The sequence below is a fragment of the Conger conger genome, chromosome 7, assembly GCF_963514075.1.
Source record: "Conger conger chromosome 7, fConCon1.1, whole genome shotgun sequence".
NCBI lineage: Eukaryota > Metazoa > Chordata > Actinopteri > Anguilliformes > Congridae > Conger > Conger conger.
In genome coordinates, this window is record NC_083766.1 from 47,062,376 (window position 1) to 47,083,719 (window position 21,344).

The window sequence follows — 21,344 nt, forward strand, 5'->3', positions numbered from 1 at the left end:
TATTACATATTAAACTAATATTCTCAGTTGAATGCTATGGATTGCTCTTATTATTTTATTAAGCGCTCAAGCCATTCTAATTCCAAATGGGCACTAATGTGCCCATAGAGTCATGTGGCCATGCTGGGTCCATATAATCTAAGTGCCTGCATACCTTTTCAGTGAAGTAATACAATATTTCAATGATAGATGACACCAGAACACTTGTGTTTATCAAGGGCCTCAGTGTGTATTTAATTGTCTGAGACTTCCTTTTTATGTCTGGATAGAGAGGAGACATATCTTTAGTTGAATATCAAACTAAAGAGAACGGACGGCTTTGTTTAATGATATATTAAGGAAACTGAACCAGTAGCCTAGCATCAAAACATACCTTCCTTCTTCCATACGTTATCTTCAAAACTAGCGCATGCAACCCTTGAAAATGTTATTTTCTGATTTTGTGTTCAGATTTGGCTCTGTGTCGGCTCTTTTGTATTTTATAATCTGCTGCACTGTCACAATTCACTTCAAGAGCCTCTTTGCTTGTATCCCAGAATGCACTGTGTCACATACTCCCCCTCCCTTTTTAGACACACTAATGTGTTACTGGCTCAGCGAGTCCAAATGCATGATTTTTTTTCTACCTCAATTATAAAATTAGAACAATCTCTTCTGGGATTCTCACATCACTTTCAATGGAAAGTACCACAAAAAAGGTACTATAAAACTTCCCTATGACCTAAAAAACTCTTTTCACACACTTTTTGCTCCTTAGCTCAGGTTCTTGTGTTTCATATGTAAAGTAGTGCTGATAGAGGAGAGAATTGTTCATATGGAAGGCTCATGCACTAAATTTTGTCAAGGACAGATTGATTATAAGATAAGATATTCTTTATAGCACCCCGTGGGCCATAAAATCTCAAGAACCATTTTTGCCGAAGCGTAATAGTCTCAGTGTACGTATTGAAAATGCTACTGTTTCGTTACGCAGGCAAAATAAATGCTGTGTTGTTTCATTAAAGCCTAACATGTGCTTCTCAGTCATTATTTCAATACCATACCACTAGCCAGTTCTAGGCTGAGCAGAAGTAATACTGTATTTTTTGCTCACAGATGGGGATCACGCCTTTGCTGTGAAACTGCTTCACCGATACTGGTCAGAGAAGCGACATGGGCTCTTCTTGTTTCAGAGAGCCTATGCAAAATGTAGATAATAGCAGTCCTATGTACAAGTACTTTTGTTGAAGTATGCAACAGTGAAACAGACAACAATGATAATTGCTCCAGAGAAATTCAAAGTCAGCAATGGATATTCTATCGACGTTTCTCCGAGTTAGCACGTTTTTAGAATTGCATTATTATTAATTTGGTTTGCTAGACCCTTACTGTGAAAAGAACCGTGACATTACCTTATTTTGTGTGGTTTGGGATTTCCAAAGTGCAGAGAAGGCGAGGTCCCCAAACGCTTGTTTGGCTACCCACGTTACAAAATAAATAAAACTGTTGTCACTAAAGCAATGGCATCTTAAAATATATCATACAAATAGAACTGTGAGTTTTAACACTTTCAAGCAGTATATCCCGTTACCATAGTGATTGAAAATTGCACAGTTAAAAAAGGAACGAATGCGAAAAAAAACACTTAAGTGGTTAATAAATTTGATATAATCTCTAAAAACATGTTTTCACTTTGTCAGTGAGTGTTGTTGAGTGTAGATTGATGGGAAAAAATTGCTATTTTATCCATTTAAAATGAAACCTACAACACAATTAAGTGTGCAAAAAGCGAAGGGGTCTGAATACTTTCTGAAGCCACTGTATCTATGAGCAGAAGGAAGGGTCACTCTGTGGTGAGTTATGTAAGCATTGCTAAGGTTCTCTCAAATTCCCTTGCCCTTAGCCGTTTGATATTTCCAGCTGAAGGCTCCCTCCCACCTTCAGAGCTGTTGTTTACGCAACACACAAAGATCCTGTTTACGGACGAAATACTTGTAGAGGGGGCTGGTTGAGTAGACATCTAATGGAAAAACATCCTTCCAATGGCTTTGAATATCTTTTTGTTCAAAGACTGAAATGTTGAAAGGGAATTTCGTTATGTTTTTACTTTGTGGAGTTCATGTGCCGTAATGGGAAAGTTCAATTCTCGGCAGAACCGAATCTTGTTAGGAGCAAACAGAGCATTAAATAAGGTCAAATATCAGACAACCATAAAAGTTTATAATAATAATTGCATTTCAGGGTGGTGTTTAGTTTTAATTAGTGAAGCTCAAAGCCAGTACAGGACCCATGTGGTGCAGTGATCCATAATATATCTCGATATAAATAGGTGTTGAAGGTGCCATGAGTCATCAAGATCATTCAAGGTCATTCAGAGAACCTGTGCAACTGTGTCACAGGTGATACAGATAAGCACTTAAAGGCATAGAATGACACATGTTTATATTGCATCACATTGAATGAGTCTTTAATGGATATTAAAGCATTTAGCCCTGTAAAGTGCAGTCCGTAAGTATTTGGACAGCCCTGTAATGCCACCTATGGCATGCAATATAGTGATTTATTTGTTCGAGATTTCTGTCTCCTGTAGTGTGCATTAACATGCTCCATCACCAAACTGTTCAGGTATATCTTGTTGGGTAGATAAGATCTAGTGGACCTTTTGCATTGCAACTGAATTATAATATCTCATGAGTGCTGGCTTAATATGTCATAATGCATTCCCAAAGAAATTCATTTTCCTGCTCTCTCCCCGGCTGCTAGAACGTCCAATCTGCCATCTCATTCAGGTGATCAATTTAATGGGAAGAGTGGACAGGGGCAGGAGGCTGTTAAGAGCCAGGTATTGATTCCAAAACAACCATTTCTCACTCTTGTTATACAGTGTGCTGTCTGTGTTTGATAGAGGTAGAAATGGCCTCTGTGATGCACACAAAGAATACAAAACCCAACATAATGCAGTCAGGCACATTGTGACTGTGCTCATACACTCACTGAGCACTTTATTAGGTAGGCCTGTACATCCAGTGAGCAGCAGTTCTTAATGAGAATGTGTTGTTAATGAGAGAGGTCAGAGGAGAAGGGCCAGAGTGGTCAAAGCTGACAGGAAGGTGACAGTAAATCAAATAACCACACATTACAACAGTGGTATGCAGAAGAGCATCTCTGAACACACAGCGCATCAAACCTCTTAAGTGGATAGGCTGCACCAGCAGAAGACCAATAAGTCTAATGAATACCTAATAAAGTGCTCACTGAGTGTAAACCATGCATATCTGTTTACCTCTACAGACAAGATACTTTGTAGTGCTGTTGGTGCCCATACCATGAAGTGGATACTATTTTTGGCACGTTGCATATATGCAAAATGAGTCTTAAGAAATATTTCACAAACTCAATGTACAATGTGCCATATTATTTTGCATTTCTGTTTCTCTGCATTATTCTGTGAGCTTGTTTTAGTCTGGTCTCTGTCCTGTGAAGGGGATGCTAGTGTTGCATTGCCTTCTAAGTGACAGCAGTAAAACCAATCTTCAGTTCATTAAAATTATATTTGTCATAAAAACTCATAAATTGTTTTTAGGATACAAAAGTTCAATGATGATCAAAATTGATGGAGCATGAATACTGTATATCCACAACCTGGCACACTACAGCTTTGTTTGAGGCCTACTACTGCCTGTTTAAGAGAATGGTGTGTTGTATGGAATGTTCTGGAGGATAAAAATCATTTGGAAACTGACTGTCCTAATTCAGTTTGATTTTAGGAGAGAAGAGGTTTGTTCATTAAATTTAAATACGGGACATTTTTGACTGAGGTGTTCAGACTCTAAGCCACTGTATGGGTCCAAAAAAATGAATTGCATTGCATTAGCTCCTGTACATGGACCGTCATCGCTCTCTCCTGTCTGCCAAAGTGCCAGCCACCACAAGGCTGTCGACAGCTCGTTCAGATGAAACGGTCGTGTTTTTTTACTGTATACATTGTATAACACAATATTTCCGCTAAATGGGGTTCTTCCTTTCAGTTTCTAGTCTGATGTTGTGTTTTTTATAATGAAATGTTTAATATAGAACTTATTTTTTAGTAGTTAAAATATATATTGTTGTGTACCAATGCAATTGTGAATAGGCTGCCACGGATGAGTAGTTCTGTTGATGCCTACATAGACAATGTCCTGTTAATCTGGAAGGACTTAAGCCAGGAGGTATTACCTACGAAGATGTTGTTGACCTTGTTGGTTCTAGGATTTCATCTTCATTTGAAGCTACAATGAAGGTTGCTGTGAAGGGTTATGGTGGACCGTGTGATTCCTCTTTGGATTTTGCTGTTTGCTTTGGATTGTGGGTAGCTTTAATCGTCTGAAACCGTGTTCGTACCAGCTGTCAATCTAGTCTCTGAGCAAGTGCTGTTAAACATGTTACTCCAAAAGGAAACCTCGATTAAAGCAATTCCACAGAACATCACATCGGGATGTTTGGGAAAAATTGGGAATCCGTTTTTGTCCGTCTGCCTTCGCATATACAAGTTGTAATCTTGCAGTATATGAAAAAACATTTTTAACTGACAGGCTGTCTCTGTTACTTCCAAGCACTCCTCTTCCTCACACAACTCCCAGCAGACTGTTGAGAAAGTCAATGTAGGACATCCATCCATCCATTATCTGAACCCGCTTATCCTGATCAGGGTCGCAGGGGGGCTGGAGCCTATCCCAGCATACATTGGGCGAAAGGCAGGAATACACCCTGGACAGGTCACCAGTCTATCTCAGGGCACACACACCATTCACTCACACACTCATACCTCCGGGCAATTTAGACTCTCCAATCAGCCTAACGTGCATGTCTTTGGACTGTGGGAGGAAACCGGAGTACCCGGAGGAAACCCACGCAGACACGGGGAGAACATGCAAACTCCGCACAGAGAGGCCCCAGCCGACGGGGATTCGAACCCAGGACCTCCTTGCTGTGAGGCGGCAGTGCTACCCACTGCACCATCCGTGCCGCCCAATGTAGGACATCTGGATTTGAAGTCGTTTGGTGCTGTTGTGTGCTGATCACATAGAGAACATCTCAGAAAAGCTGCATATGGAATGCAGGGGTGCATTTAAATCATTTGCCAATTGTTTGGGAATTGAGGTTGCAGATTTACATTCTTCTCATTTATTTCAATGAAGATGTCAGTTCATATGTGTCGATGGTTCCTTGCCGTGCGGTATCATGCTGTTTTTCTTCCGAAGCCTGAAATATCTTGTAGCATAACATAGCATAGCATACATACTGTACGATAACATAGCATAACATAATAACGAGAACAGACATCCCAACAATGCTTGCCTTTTTCCTCCCACTAAAGTGTACCAAATGCTTATTTTATCTAAAACCTAGATAATATCTAGCACCGTATCAGTTGCATCAGAATTTTTGCCAGAGATATATGCGACAGTGGCTTATCAAAACGTGTCTATAAAGCAGCCCAGTTCATCCTCATGGCAGATCTCCCTTCACTGCGTCGTTTCTGCCGTTTCCTTCGAACTCCGCTCAGTCCCACTTCCCTTCTCCTTGCAGCTCCAGCGGAGGTCCCTTTGATCCCCAAGCTGGCCGCCGCCACGTGGTTGATGCGTGCAGCTGGAGGCCCCCTCGCCCCCCCACCGCTGTCACCCGCCTGATCGTCGCGCCGATGGCCTCGAGCACCGACCCGGAGCTCCAGACGGAGCTGGCGGACATGGTGGCCGCCATAGACGTGGCCTCCGCGAAGGAGGCCAACGGCGTGAAGAACGGGGCCCCCGACCCCCCCGCAAAGCAGGCCCCCCAGCGACCCGTCCTGTCTAGCAGGAAGCTGTCCCTGCAGGAGCGTGGGACCTACCTGGGGGCCGGCGGCGGGGCCTACTCTCACGTCTCCCCCAGAGTGGCCCGCCGACCCACCATCGAGTCCAAGCGCGTGTCCATCTCTGACGCCCAGGTGAGCTTTCACAGCGAAGGAATATACAGTGCAGTCCGTAAGTATTTGGACAGTGACACATTTTCTTGTTTTGTTTTCACCCTGTACTCCAGCAAACAAACAGTTTGGTCCCCTAAAACTGGGGGGACTATGTATAAAAGCGGTTACATTTCCTACGCTGTTCACCCAATGTGGATGTACAAACCTTCAAATGAAAGATAAAAGTGCACTTTAACATCATAGTCATTGTTTCAAATTCAATGTACTGGAGTACAGAGCCAAAACATCAAATAATGTCACTGTCCAAATACTTACGGACTGCACTGTAGCTGCTCCTGTAACCCTATGTGTGCCCTTGGGGCTTTAGGCCTGCATCTCTCTTGTGACAATGCTCTTTGCTATACAAATACAATTGAATTTAATTTATTTGAATTGAATTAATATATAATGGCAAGAACAGTTGATTGAGCCCAGCTGGGCCTGCCATTTACCTTCTGCCAGAAATACACTCAGTGAGCACTTTATTAAGTATTAACTATTTTTTTGGACTTATTAAGTCTTCTGCTGCTATAGCCTATCCAGTTTGAGGTTTGACATGTTGTGTGTTCAGAGATGCTCTTCTGCATACCACTGTTGTAATGCATGGTTATTTGCCTTACTGTAACCTTTCTGTCAGCTTCTCCTCTGATCTCTCTCATTAACATACATGAACTGCTGCTCACTGGATGTTTTTTGTTTTTCACACCATTCTCTGAAAACTCTAGAGACAAAATTCCAGGAGATCACAGCAGTTTCTGAGACACTCAACTACCCTGCCATTTGGACATTTGGTCTGAACAACAACTGAACCTCTTGACCATGCCTCCATGCTTTTATGCATTTAGTTGCTGGCACATATTTGCATTAACAAGCTGTTGCGCAGGTCTACCTAATACATTTCTGACTGAGCTTATAATATGACCTAGCAAGGTGTTCCTACATTTGCATGTAAAATCCTTCCTGGCACCTGTGGGGAATTTGCCTTTATACTGCTGGGAAACAAATAGCCAACACAGCGTCTTAATGACTGTACAATACAGCCAGTGATATTCTATACAGGGCTATGTACACACATGACAGTTTTTTGAGAAGTTGTTTTTGAAAAAGAACAGCATCAAGGAAGCAGCTATGCCGCAGTGGCTTCTGGGAGGAGGTCAGGGTTTTAGTTTAGCTTAAGTCTTGAGTCGTGATAAATTGTGTACAGATAATCCTTCTTTATTTCTGCTCAGCTCTGATCAAATATGTCAGGTCACATCCCAGATCCTGCACTGCAGAACATCTGACGGTGATATTGAAATACAATCTGTGATCTAAAAGCCATGATAAATGGGTGGCTGGGTAATTAAAAATTGATTAGGTGACTATATTGTATTTATTTCCTTGTTTACAAAAATGTTGAATTTTTCATTGTGAAATATGTATATTTACGGTCATTATATTATATAACCAGAGCTTCCTGCAGGAGATATAATATAAACAATAAATCCCAATATAATGCATCCATAAGTACCCATCCTACTACAGATGAAATATAATGTGAAAATATCATATGCTAAATTCTGACTCAAAATAAAATTTCACAGATTATATAGCTTGGCAAAACATTGGCAGTTCTTTAACAAAAATGGTTGCTCGAACAAAGGCTGTGTTGGAATGTCTTCCTGTAGGCAACCCACCAGCTGCATTATGAAAAGGAATACACTAGGGGCTTTATGGTACATTGTACTGTAATGTCACATTATATATCCGTTTATTATTGTCCAAATCTTGCGAGAGAAAGATGATAATTCTCATTATTATTCAGCTCAGGCAATGTACAGCTAGTATTTTTCGAGATGTATTCCCTTTACACAAAGCATAGTCATTTGTTTGAATGCTAACTCATTCTTTCAAGTGCAATTCCTATTCTTCAAGCTAGCTTGAATGACTTGAGACCTTTTAGCACACACAAAACCAGTAACATGACCAGTGATTGGTTGTGGTATTTGTGGGGCAGCCTGTAGCCTAGTGGTATATGACTGGGACCCAGAAGATTTGTGGTTCGAGGCCTGGTCTAGCCACGATAAGATCTGCACAGGTGTTGCGCCCTTGAGCACATTGCTCCAGGGGGATTATCCCCTGCTTAGTTTAATCAACTTGCAATCACTTTTGATAAAAAGTGTCAGCTAAATACTTAAGTTAATTGGTTGTGTTATTACCTTTGCAAGGGCTAAAAGAGTGTGTTGAAGGTCTTGGTAAACCAGGCCCTATGTGAATAGTCTCTGAGGTGAAATAAAAACAGGGTATCACAAAAGCAGGATATCACAAAAACAGGATATCACAAAAGCAGGATATCACAAAAACAAGATATCACAAAAGCAGGATATCACTGAAGCAGGGTTATTTTGTCAAATAATTCATATGCATCATGTGTGGGCTACAACCATGACGACCAGAGGCCTTGTGTCTTCTTATGTAAGTTGTCTTGCATAACACGCAGAATATGCCCCATTTTCTTTAAAACTAACTTTCAACATTTCAGTTAAACCATAAAAGAATTCAGCTTTTTATTTTGCACCGTTCAGTTTTTATTTCCTGTCTAGATTCAAAGCAGAAGGACAGGGAAGGACAAGAAAGTATCTGCTGCATTCAGTGTATAACTCTTGCCACTGGGTTACTGATGTACACTAGCTGAGCTGTACTATGAATAGAGAATGGGGAAACTATATGAAAAGTGGTGGCTTTTGCTTTGTTCTTTAAACAGGCTGCCTTTTCCGGAAGAAGAAATGGATCACCATTTTATGTACTGTATGTGTGAATCTAAATGGGTCTGACCCCACTCAGAAAGACTGACCCTTAATGGATTGTGGCATCAAAAGTGGTTTCCTGTCAGTGCTGACGCTGGCTCCATCGCTCTCCGCGGCTAACAGCTGCTCTCGCTCGTGTTGCTCGCAGGGAACGGCGGTGGGGGGTGGAGGGCCGGTGGCAGGTTGCGGCGTACTGGGAATAGAGACAGATGTTCCCGTGGGCTGAAGACACAGAAAACTGTTGAGTTGTTGAGAATAGAGGCAAAGCTGGTGTTCGGGACGCTCCTACCCACCCCACAGATCCTGCGGCGTGCCCCTCTAACTGGAACACCAGCCTATCACACGGATGCTAATGTGCTACTATTTGCACTGTAATCAGGGTGGCCCGGCAGGTGCAGAGGTGGACTTGCGAGTCAGCAGCTCCTGGGTAGTGCTACTGACGTGATAGCGCCGGGGGAACAGGGCCCTCTTTACATTCCTGTCATGTCCCTGTAGGGCACACCCGTTCAGCAAACCAGCACAGCTGCATAGCAGGCTAGCTGGACTGGCCGCCGGCAGGACGAGAGCTCACATTATTCCTGGGGAAAAGTGTTGTGTGCCTCTGCTTTTTGCAGGGTAATGTGCCTAGCCTTGGAAAAAGCCAGCCAATACTCCCAGTTGGCCATCTCTCACTGTCTCTCGCCGAGATTTTTAATCAACATCGGCCATTTTTTATAATCGGCCAACTGTTATAATCTGGAGACAGACAGTGGGAGGCCAGCCAGTGTACCTGCGAATAACAAGCACACACAAAATGTGTTTCGCGCGCGCGTGTGTGTGTGTGTGTGTGTCTTCCTGTACACTGCAAAGCATGTGTGGTCGCACAAGAAGGTTACAGCTAACATTGATTTGTGTTGCTTTTTTTCTTCTCAGTATTGATTGAATTCATAAAAGAAACTGGTGAAAAAAACTGTCTACAAAGAACGTCTGTATGGCTTTTGTTCAGGCTAAATGTCGGAATGGGGAAGAAATGTGATCTAAGTGACTTTGACCATAGAATGATTGTTGATGCCCGACAGGGTGGTTTGAGTATCTCAGAAACCGCAGATCTCCTGGGATCTTCACTTACAGCAGTTTCTAGAGTTTGCAGTGAATGGTGCTAAAAACAAAGAAAACATCCAGTGAGCAGCAGTTTGATGGACAAAAATGTGTTGTTAATGAGAGAGGTCAGATGAGAAGGGCCAGACTGATCAAAGCTGACAGGAAGATGACAGGAATGCAAATAACCACGCATGTATGCACAATGTACATTATGAAAGAATCAGGTCTCCTACACAGGATTGTTTTCCCCTGCAACTGAAGTTTTCAAAGTAAAATGAACATAGTGCTTGCATTTAGTAAGTTAATAAACAATAGTTATGGCACATTTAGGAACTTAACAACTACCATATCTTACCAAGTATTATGTGAAATAAAAGGGAAATGGGAACTTTAGGCTTTTGCGATTGTTGTAAAGTGCTTCAGTTCTTCTTTGCTTACAGCACACGGTAGCTGTTTTTGTATTGAAGATGGAAAACCTGCCTGTTAGAGAGCTTCTTATGGAGTCTCTCATGTCTCTCGCAGCTTTGATCACTCCACAAACAATCTATCTATCCTTAGAGGCAACTGTGAATTCACGGTTTTTCATCTACAGGTTACCTGCTTGCACGGAGTAAAGACAAACTCCACACAGCTGTCATAGGACATAGGCAAACATTCAGTGCAAGTCCTGTGGCAGTTTGTTCATAAAAATATGAAAGTAATTATAAATGATATTCCTTTACTGTAGAAGTACCCTTGTTGAAAAACATGAATTTGTATATTATATAAGGTTTTATAGGTTAAATGAAAAACAATATTTTAATATTGTACACAAATATTTGTAAATGTTTTATTCCATAGTAACAGGTGATATGCCTATGTAAAATTAGGATATGTGATATATCTACTCTGATGCACTTTTGCATAATTACCATTAATTGAATCTGCATGCCCCAAATTTAATGATCAAACGTTATATATTTAATGGTTGACCAACAAGAATCCAGAGTGAGAAAAGAAACACATTTGGGGATTATTTTCTTCATTTTATAGCCTGCATTCCGGTGACTAAGCCGACAGAATTGACAGAATGTACCACATTTTTCGCTTGAACAAAAAAATAGTGGAAATAAAAAACTCATAATCAATAAAAGAAGTGCAATAGCCCGGACAGTCTTTTAAGCCTCATGTGGAGCACATAACTCTGATGTGTCACTGTGAGTTTGAATCCAGGTCCATTCACAGCTTATGAATAAGAGAGAGGGGGGGACTCACATTCACAGCAGTGCTTGGAAACTTTTAATATCTCTGCTCTAAATCATGCCTTTCAGTATGCAGTACGTTGTAAATGGTAAAATGAGATTCTTGTTGGAGCTCTGCTTCAATTCTGCTACCCAGAGTTAAGAACAAAGCACTGCAGCACTGGCCTCAGTACACTCTGTTTCTTCTTTCAGAGTAGAGTGAAGTTTGTACAGTACGAACCAGTCAGAGTTTGTATCATGACTCAATTCACCGTGAAGGTCAAATTCAGGTTAAAAGAGGGAATGAAAAACCTATGCTTTCCTTTAGAATTGGAGGTGGATTATTTTGCAGAACCTGATTCGGACAGGATTGGCTGACCATGAGAATCAATTCAAATGCATCTTTTTATGACCAAAGAACCACCTCCAGGATATATTACTGCAGAGTGTTGAGATTCAGTGTGGTGAGTTGCGTCAGATCCATCTGGATGTGCATAGTGACCTCCCAGGTTAATTTCTCACCCAATACTTAGCAACTATTTTAATTAGGTTCACTCTTAGTGTCGAAGTTGCCAGAGGGGAAAAACACTAATAGAAAAACAATGAATGCTTTTGAGAAGAACATTAACACGCAGGCTGTAATGAGCGAATGCTTAATGGCTTCTTTGGTGAACCCAATTGGTTCAGAGAGGTGCGACTCATGTGATGCGAGCCCTGAAACAACTGAAAACAGCAGATGGAGGTAGCGCTACACACAACGCATTAATTGATATCAGACTTCATATCCAGCTTTTTGTCAAGCCAGTTTGAATTTGTAGTTTCTTGAAACGTCTGGGAGGGGGAGTAGGAAGAGAGCTGGCCAGCGCTGACATACTTTTTTTTCTTGTTTAATTTCAAATGGAAAGCATAATCAATATAAATATGGAGCCAGACGGGGAGGGGGGGATTAAATAAGGCAGAGCAGGTTGCCAGCGCTCCTCGGGCAGCAGAAGAGGGGGGATATTGGAGACGCTATTAGCGGCGGTTGTTGCAGATGGAGCCGGCGGAATGTTTTATGATTTATTGAAGCCTCCTTGCGTTCTGTCAGGAGCCGGGAGAGACCAAGCGCTACTGCAGTGCTGCTCGCACTGAGCATGTGCGCGGAGTTCTCCAGCTCGCCGCCACAGCCCCGGCCAGCCTCCGCCACAAGCTGCCTCTCTCCTCGACCTGAGACCCAGGCAACTCCAGGGCATTCGTCAAATATGAGGAGTTCTTTCTTCTCTGTACCCTACCGCAAAATCCATCTATGCCAGCTTGAGAATTGAGCTGGTCAAGCTGGTATTGAAATGGTCTATGAGCTAGTCAACACCGTTTCAAAACGTAGCTTGAGCTAGTCAAACCAATGTCGGGCTGGGAACTGGATTGAACTGGTCAACCAGCGACCAGCTGTTTCAAAACCCAGCTTGAGCTGTTTTTTTCAGTAGGGTACATTATCCACTTGTACCATCGGTTTCCTCAGTTTACTGTGGTTGCCATGCCAGAGCACCACTCGTGAACAAAACACAGTTGCCTTCACTGGCTGCCACACCTCATTGCAGCAATTTGTAACATTGTGTTAAAAAATTCTCACAGAAATGCTACACTTTAGTTGTACACTTAGTCCTAAAACGGCGGTCATGAATGCATGAATAGTTTTACAAAGTGCTAGAGAACAGGTGGAACAATCTGTCAAAACAAGAACTATTCACATTAATCAGCAAAAAATCTCATTTTGTTTTCTAACCGCTACCTTCTTTTCTAGGCTTTGCCATAGTTTCCACAGCTGATATGAAATCTATTACCTAAAACACATAAAACGCTGTGTTGTTTGTGTTTTATACGCTGCAGATCTGCTGAATTAATTTCATTGGTTGGGTCCCCAAAGTTAATCTAATAGCCTGGCTGAGCTCCAGCAAGTGTGCGCTGATGTGTCTCTATCGCAATTTCGATTAAGTGGAGTTTTTTTTTTTATCAAGTAGATTTGTGTTTGTGCTGGCTTAGCAGTGTGCTCAACCACCCCTTTCCTTTCTTCACAGGACTGCATCCAGCTAAACCAGTACAAGCTCAAGAGTGAAATCGGAAAGGTGAGCCCAGTGCCTTTCTGCCCAGTGTCTCTTGTATTGTGCAGTTCACTCACTGTTTTCTACCCTGCTGTAAAATCCAGCTATGCCAGCTTGACCAGCTTGAAAATGAAAGCTGGTCAAGCTGGTCATGAGCTGGTCTTGGTCTAGCTGGGTATGAGCTGGTCAACCAGCGTGGCAAAGCTGGTTTTAGCTTGTCGGATCTGGGAGCTGGTTTCAAAACATAGCTTGAGCTGGTTCGAACTTTCTAACCAGCTGAACCATGTTGAGCTTGGAGCTGGTTTGGACTGGTCAACTAGCTACCAGCTGTTTTAAAACCTAGCTTGAGCTGTTTTTACATAAACAACCAGCCTTAATTACAAATCAAACCACCTTAGCACATTAGCAGATTTGTGCTTAGAATGTGTTCCTTGGCTCAGTAATCTATACAGAGAAAAATCCATTATTGTGTACCCCGGACATTGAAATGCAATCCATTAAAAAACCCCCAAAGCAAAGTGCTACATTACTGCTATGTGCTACTGTCAGACACTCTGCATATTCATATGCACTCCCCTTTATTATTCCTGTGTGAAAGCTCTAAAGCAATCAGTTCTGGAACCTGCTGAAAAAAAACAGCTCAAGATAGCTTTTGAAACAGCTGGTAGCTGGTTGACCAGTCCAGACCAGCTCCCAGCTCAACATGGTTTAGCTGGTTGACCAGTTCAGACCAGCTCCCAGCTTTAAACATTTACCAGCTCAGACAGGCTACCAGCACTAGCTGTTTGATCAGCTCATACCCAGCTAGATCAGCTTTATAACCAGCTTGGCTATGCTGGTTGACCAGCTCATACCCTGCTAGACCAGCTTATGATGTGCTTGATCAGCTCAATTTTCAAGCTAGTCAAGCTGGCATGGCTAGATTTTACAGCAGGGTAGTCATGAACTGCATATACGTTTTTAAGCATTTTCTCTGTTTAGAATTGTAATAATTTTTTGTTGTTTATACGTGCCTCCATAGGTCCATTTATAATTGATGCCATTGATGATGGCGCCATTATTTATAACATTGATTGGCTGCTGGCTTGTTCCTTTTTCCAATGCTGCCTTACGGACACAGTACCGGATATTCATCAATTGCACAAGCGCCATGTTTGCATTGATGTGGCAGAACTCAATAAAATGACATGACCCGATAGGTCTGACAACAAATCACTTTTTTTATTTATTACAATATGTTAGATTAATATACATTACTGGATCATTAATAATGTATGTGAAGGCTTCAAGTGATATACTGGAAATTGGGGGTTGGCTGCTGTTTGAATGTTGGTTCTGAAAAAATTAGAACATTTTTGAATTGCACACAGTAATGAATGTTTAAACACAAAATAGCTTTGAAAGCACAAATGTAAAAAAAAAAGTATATAATTTCGCAAATGTATATCAGTGCTTCCATTTTCTTACATGTAGGTACATAATTTAATTTAGGAATATATTGTAAAGCAATATAAAATGTAATATATATTTGTCACATGTGAGACGTGTGACTCCCCTGGGAGGGTTGTGCAGCACTTGTTTGCCTCTTGGAGAGAGAGAGAGCGCCCACACCAACACAAAATACATAATGAAAAGGCTTTGCCCTTGCCCCTCACGGGTTCCGTGCAAAAATAATTAATTAACACAATAAAATTAAAATAAAAAAGGCAAAAGAAAGCAAAACCAAAAACAAAACCGCGACAGCTTTTCACCTTGTCGCTCGGAGCTCTCTCCTCCCGTTTGCGGCATCAAATAAATATTTGGACAGTGACGCAGTGAGAAATTTTTGTTTTGCCTTTGTTCTTTTGCGCATGGTATTTGAAATATAACAATAAATATGACTGTCTCCTTTAATTTGAAGGTATATACATCCATATGGGTTGATCCATGCAAGAATTACAGGCCTTTTTAGACATAGACCCCCATTTTAGGCAAAAAAAATAATGGGACACATTGCTGCTTAGCTGTTTCTTGGCCAGCTTAGTTCATGCTCAAGACTTCTAAGAAAAGGTCTAAAATTGATTCTAGTTGTGAAATTTATTTTCTATTACAATTGTCTCTCAACATGAAGACCAATTAAGTGTCAACTCAGTGCCAATAAAGCAAGCCATCATGAGACCAACAAATCAGAATATAATCATATATAATGGTCAGTCAGAGACATTAACTGTTTATTGCATTGTTTGGAGGCAAGAATGCTCTGGTAAATTCAGCTGTAGAAAATGACCTAATAGATCATGGAAGGCCACTGCAGTAGATGACCAAAGAATACCTTCAATTGTGAAGAAAAAAACACTTTTTAACTGTCAAACCGGTTGCTAAATAGTACATAAAAAACACACTAATTTGTTTGGACAGACAAGATGAGTGTTAACCTGTTCCAAAGTGAAGGAAATAGGAAAGTGTGGAAAAAGAAAGGCGCCCCCCCTCCCCCCCCTCGCCCCCCCTGTTCTTGACTGGCCAAGTGAGTTACCTGTCCTGAAATCTAAATGAATCAAATTCAAGTGCAAAGGATTTCCAACCAAGTTCTAAATATGACTATATTTAATGTAGTACATATGCAGTAGACATATATTCTGTATCTACTAAAATGTAGTTCAGATTATGTTAATTTGTCCAATGACATTTGCTCTCCTAAAATCCAGAGACAGTTTATAAAAAGCCCTGTAATTCCTACACGGATCACCTGATATGGATATAAATACTCTGAACTTGTACTGGAGCCAAAACAACAGAAATTGTGCCACTCTCCCAGAACTTTTGCATTTATCATTCCTCGCAGCTGTCACACCTGGCAGTCCCCAGGTTCCGTTAATCTCTTTTCACCTATCCGCCCAGCCATCTCTTGTGTCTCCTTCCAGGGCTCATACGGGGTGGTGAAACTGGCGTATAATGAAGACGAAGACAAGTATTACGTAAGTCCTCCTGCCCTCCGGGAACGTAGGTGTCAGTTGGTTTGTTTTCGTCCGGTCCGTGTTCCGTTTGCGCGACGGGGATTACAGAGCCGTCCTCTCCCTGTGCACGATGGAAACATCCTGCCTGTGACCTCTACAGCCACCCAGCTGATTGGCTAAGGCTAGCTGGGGGCAGCTGGGAGGGGTGCGGTCCCGCGGGGGCTGGTGGAGACTCGCCCCGGCTTCAACAACAAACAGCCTAGGAGCTAAGGGGGCTCCATTCTGTGTTCCTGTTCTCACAAAATCAATGATTCACCAAGGTGTAGCATGCAGAAAAAACTGAGAATTCATCAAAAATGAGGTCTGAAAGAACAGTAGGCGACAAGCAAGCACATCGCAAAGGGGTCAGGCGGACCGTGGAGAACCTGATTCACAGTCCCTGAATGCCTCTCCTTTTACCTTTCTAAGGCAGATTAAGTATGATTAATCATTTACACCTCTCTGGGGAGAGGAGCAGTGGGCCCTGAAATGTTATTTGCGTGACTCAAGGCTTTTTCCACGCTTGTTGTTTTGTCGATTCGGGGCAGAGCGTGTGCCTCGGGTCTTGCTGCCGACGCATCTCCTTGCGATTATGTAAAAGGAGGAGCGGGCTTCGACTCCTCTGCTTCCACTCCTCTTCAGCCCGGGCGAAAGTGCCTTTTAACAAAGATTGCATGTCATTACAGCTTGTCAGCTTCCTCTCAAAGCCTGAACAAAAAAATCCTGGCCTAACCTGTATGGAGCTTAGAGAGTGAGAGGGATAGAGTGAGACAAGCAGGCAAAGAGAGAAAAGGATCCTCCAAGCTTTAATTGCACTCATTCATACGGACAGGCTTCTTCGATGTTTGACGTAGTAGAAAGGTGCTTAGAGAAATGGCCAATTTTGATAAAGGACAAAAGAATGGCGTTGAATAGACTCAATAAACACCCTCTGTATACTGCTCATTGCCAGAATATTGAAGCCAAAAAGAAGACGCGACTAACAAGACACAAACAATATGCTCACTGGCGTTGTTTCGAGAATAGAGCGCTAAGGTAACAAAGCGAATGTTTTGGAGCAGCGAATCTAATAGACTTCTATAAAGACATTACTCATCTCGCCTTACTCTCTCGCTAGTTTCAGCCTTGGGAGATATTAGCTTGATAATTACACCACACAGGATATGAAAAGGGTGAGCGTTTTGGCTCCGTCAGTTGTAAATTTAAAAGTCATTGGTTTCTAAATGCTGATGTGGAGTCACCAGCGTGCTCCGTCCGCCTTCCAACGCCCACCTCATATTAGCCAAAGATTTGTCTTGGGAGCAACCAGTTTTGCTTGCCTGGCGCTGTATTGTACATGTGTTAGGGGAAGTTCAAATTAGCTGCAAGCCAGTGAGCTGGAGACATTCACTAATTTGTGGTTTTCTTTCCTTGTTTACTGACTGAGTCTGCAGTCTCTTCTTTTTTTTTACCTCATTTAAGCTTGCAGCGCTGTAACCTAGTAACGGTGATGTGCCTGCCGTGCTTCAAGTCTGTCACCAAGGTCTGCAGGATTTGTTATGTTGTGACTAACTTGCCATAATGGCAGCATAGCATTTAAGTCTGAGCTTTACCAGAAGGCTGGGAGCACTAATCTTTCCCTGGTTGTATAGCACAGTGGTTCTCAACCTTTTCGCCCCTAAGACCCCGTATCCTCAGAAATATCCAGTGTTCTCCCCACAGGAGGCATGACCTGTCGGCCTGTCATCATCGCGACTCCATCTTTACATACTCCAATGCGGCTAGATGAGCCATTGAATCCCATAAACACCATCAAATTATTTATTTTTTAAATTGCCATTGTAGTAATATTTACCTTATTTCCTTTTCCACCTTGATAGGAAACATAGCAGTATGACATCTACAGTAAAGTAAAAAGGTTATTATATTTTAAATACTATTCATTTCATGATTTGTCTTTTTTATTTAGCCGAACAATTGCTTATGTCTTTTGTTTTGTGATTGGAGCTTTTCATAATTTCCTATCATCCTCAGGCCCCTCCCTGAGGCCTCCTTTATGGGCCCTTCCCCCACTGTTGATATTGGTATAGACCTCTGGTTGTTTATATCATTGTGGCATCTGCATTATCCTGTCCGTGGACCTGAAGGGGAATTCAGTGGGGATTCATAGACCTGAGAGATTGGGATTGCATTCGGTTGTCCTACGTGTCCAGTCTTGTTTATAACTACTGTACAGACCAACCTTGGACTGTCATCTAGCGTAACAATTCATGTTGACAGAATAATAGTGACAATAAGCTTATGCCCATTTGAAATGGAGGGAGTTTTCTGTCTTTATTCAATCTTTCCTCCTTCTGAAGTCAAGGAAATCACACCATCATTTTAATCAAGGGAAGGTTGTGCTGTTTATGTTAATGAGTGCAACTTCACAACACTGGCTTCCAATTTGCAATCAATTGTTTTCCTTTACTAAGAAAACCATTGATTGCAAATTTCCATACATTATATTATCAGTTGTTACTGTTAGTTAATTATAAATGATTAGTCACTAATTAAAGATGTTACTACATTTTACCTGCCTTTTAAATGTCATCAACAAATGTTTTGTGCACAAGAACACTCAGACTCATATGAACTAAAATCCTGTTCATTACTTAATAGCATTTAAGGGTTCCTGAACCGTAGTTACAGAATTGAAATGCTGTTAGTTAAGAGCTGAAATACTTTCAGCTTCTTCCTTTTCACCATGAATATAGTATGGTCTGCAGGTGTGAGAATTAACACCCGATTAGTCTTTCATTTGAGGACTTAATAAGCAGTATGTGTGAAGTAATATCAAAGCACACCTTCAGGAGAAAGCAGGAAGCTGCACTCACACAAAGGGAAAGGGTCTCTTTTATCCTGGCAACTTTAGTGATATAGGAGCATACTTATCGAGACATTGTGAAGTTTAAGTTGTGAAATATGTTGTCCTCTGAATGCCAATGTCAAAATGTCTTCAAAGATATCAGTACACACGCAGTCACCATTGTGGTGATCTTTGAAAGGCATATTGAATTGTTTGAATTTTTGTTTTTATTGGGGTTTTTTTGGGGGGGGGGGGGTTGATTTATTTATGAATTGTGCAGCGCCCAACCCTATTTGGCATCTTACATTGCTTTGCACAGTATCCATTAATACAGCTGAATATGTACTGAAGGTTAAGTACTTAATACTTAATGGTATTGCTGTACAATTTAGACCTGCAACCTCTTGGCTACATGATCAGTTGTTATTAGCAGTTATTCAGGAGTTGCTATGCTGTTTCCTGCTTCTGACCTTCACTGGGTTCTGACCATAGCTTCGGCTCTGCAGCTGCCTTCCCGGAGGGGGAATTCAAGGGAGCTGTGGGTGCACTGTTGAATTCAGTCATGATAGAGCAATTCTACAGTAGCCATCTTTCAGTTTTAACATTCACTTACATTAAGTGTCCGTAATGCTGGGAATCTTAAGTGCACAATTAGGAAGGGGAAGTGAATCAAGCTAGGCAATTAAGAGTTTGTAAAAAGGTTTCTTTTTATTAATATGGAATTCAAGGAAACGCAAGAAGCCAGATGATTGCATCATCCAACTGATGCGTTCTGTTGTAAATAAGCCCTTGTAAATAAGTGCTTTATAAAATCGTAATGTAATTTCACAAAGGTTACAGCAACTTACATCAGGGTAATATTTAGAGCCTAATGAAAATAATAATCTTTTTAATGTAGCCTGAACTCGAAATTGAACAACTATGAAGTTGTATTGAACCCTTGCAAAGATTACACAACAGTATAATCCATGAATTGGTTATTGGTGAAGCTTGTGTCTAAGCTTGCTTTCCTCTGATCTGAACTGGAGTAGTAGAACACAGCTGCAGCTAATACCAGGGCCCTGCCTTGTAATACTGTAAATCTCTCCACTGCTGTTACTGCCCCCCTTGTAGGGGTGTAATTGGTTAACCATTTGAAGAGTAGGTTAGGTTTTTGGAACGTTTTTTGGTCCAGCCCAGTCTCATGGAATTAAAATACTTCTGAGCACTTATTTATAGATCAAATTCTCATAGCATTTGCTGCAGTTTTAAAAATGAAATTTCCACTGGGGGTGGTAAAGAAGCTCACACTTTAAGGAATATAACATTACGAACATTTTTTAAATCCTCCGGAACTACCCATTGTTGCCTATTAGGTAGACTGCTGTCATGTGGTAGCTTTATGAATTGAACAACAGAATGTAAAAACATTTTAAAAATCTAAATTAAGATTGTCTTTGCCCAAACCTGCCGGTATTCCTCCTCAATATTATTTTTAGATAATATTGTTTTGTTGTATTTATGCCTGGCAGACTCATATGTTATTGAATAAATGTTTCCGAAACCGGATCTCAAACCGGAGAAGCTAATGTACTAACCACTAGACTAAATCAAAGGACTGGTTAAGCCTGCCTCTCAAGCAAACAAGCCTCATCTCCCAAAGCTTCCCTTTAACGCCACCATTTTTGTGGTGACATTTGATGTCAAAACTGTTTTTTACATCCATATTGGGTGAACGTGCAGTAAGTGCAGCTCTTTTTGTACATAGTCCGCCCCATTTTAGGGGACCAAAAGTAATTGGACAAATTAACACAAATTAAAATGAAGTGATATTCTATATTTTGTTGCAAATTCTTTGCAAACAATAACTGCCTGAAGACTACGACCTGTCTGCGCCACCAGATGCCGGGTATCTTCCCTGGTGATGCTCTTCAGCCCCTGCTTGTTTCAGGGCCTATTTCCCTTCAGTCTGGTCTTCAGCAAGCAAAATGCATGCTTAATTGGATTGAGGTCAGGTAATTGACTTTGCCAGTCAAAAGGATTCCACTTTTTTGCCCAAAAAATATCATTGGTTGCATTAGCTTTATGTTTTGGATCACTGTCCTGCATTATGAAGTTTTGATGCATTTGCTTGGATCTGTGCAGACAAGATTTTTCTGTATACTTTGGCATTCATCCTGCTGCTGCCATCAGCAAGGGGTATCATCAGTGAACACAAGTGAGCCAGTTCCAGTGCACCCATACATGCCCAAGCCATAAAAATTACCTCCACCATGTTTGAAAGATGAGGTGCTATGTTGAATGTACACCAACATGTTCTCCTAAATGTACCGTGCATTCTGTTGAAGCTCATGCGTACTATCCTACTATCTCTTCAGGCAATGAAGGTCGTCTCCAAGAAGAAGATGATGAAACAGTATGGATTCCCACGTAGGTGACTTTA

The 21,344-nt window shown here is 41.4% G+C and overlaps 1 protein-coding gene across 1 annotated transcript in view; it reads left to right on the top strand.

Annotated features, from left to right (window-relative positions):
• Positions 1-21,344, top strand: part of camkk1a (calcium/calmodulin-dependent protein kinase kinase 1, alpha a) — an 86,489-nt gene that overhangs the window by 31,255 nt on the left and 33,890 nt on the right. The window contains exons 2-5 of the mRNA XM_061248874.1: positions 5,548-5,941; positions 13,100-13,147; positions 16,024-16,077; positions 21,280-21,331. Coding sequence (XP_061104858.1) covers positions 5,660-5,941; positions 13,100-13,147; positions 16,024-16,077; positions 21,280-21,331 — 436 coding nt within the window. The 5' untranslated portion in view covers positions 5,548-5,659. The remainder of the gene's footprint in view (positions 1-5,547; positions 5,942-13,099; positions 13,148-16,023; positions 16,078-21,279; positions 21,332-21,344) is intronic.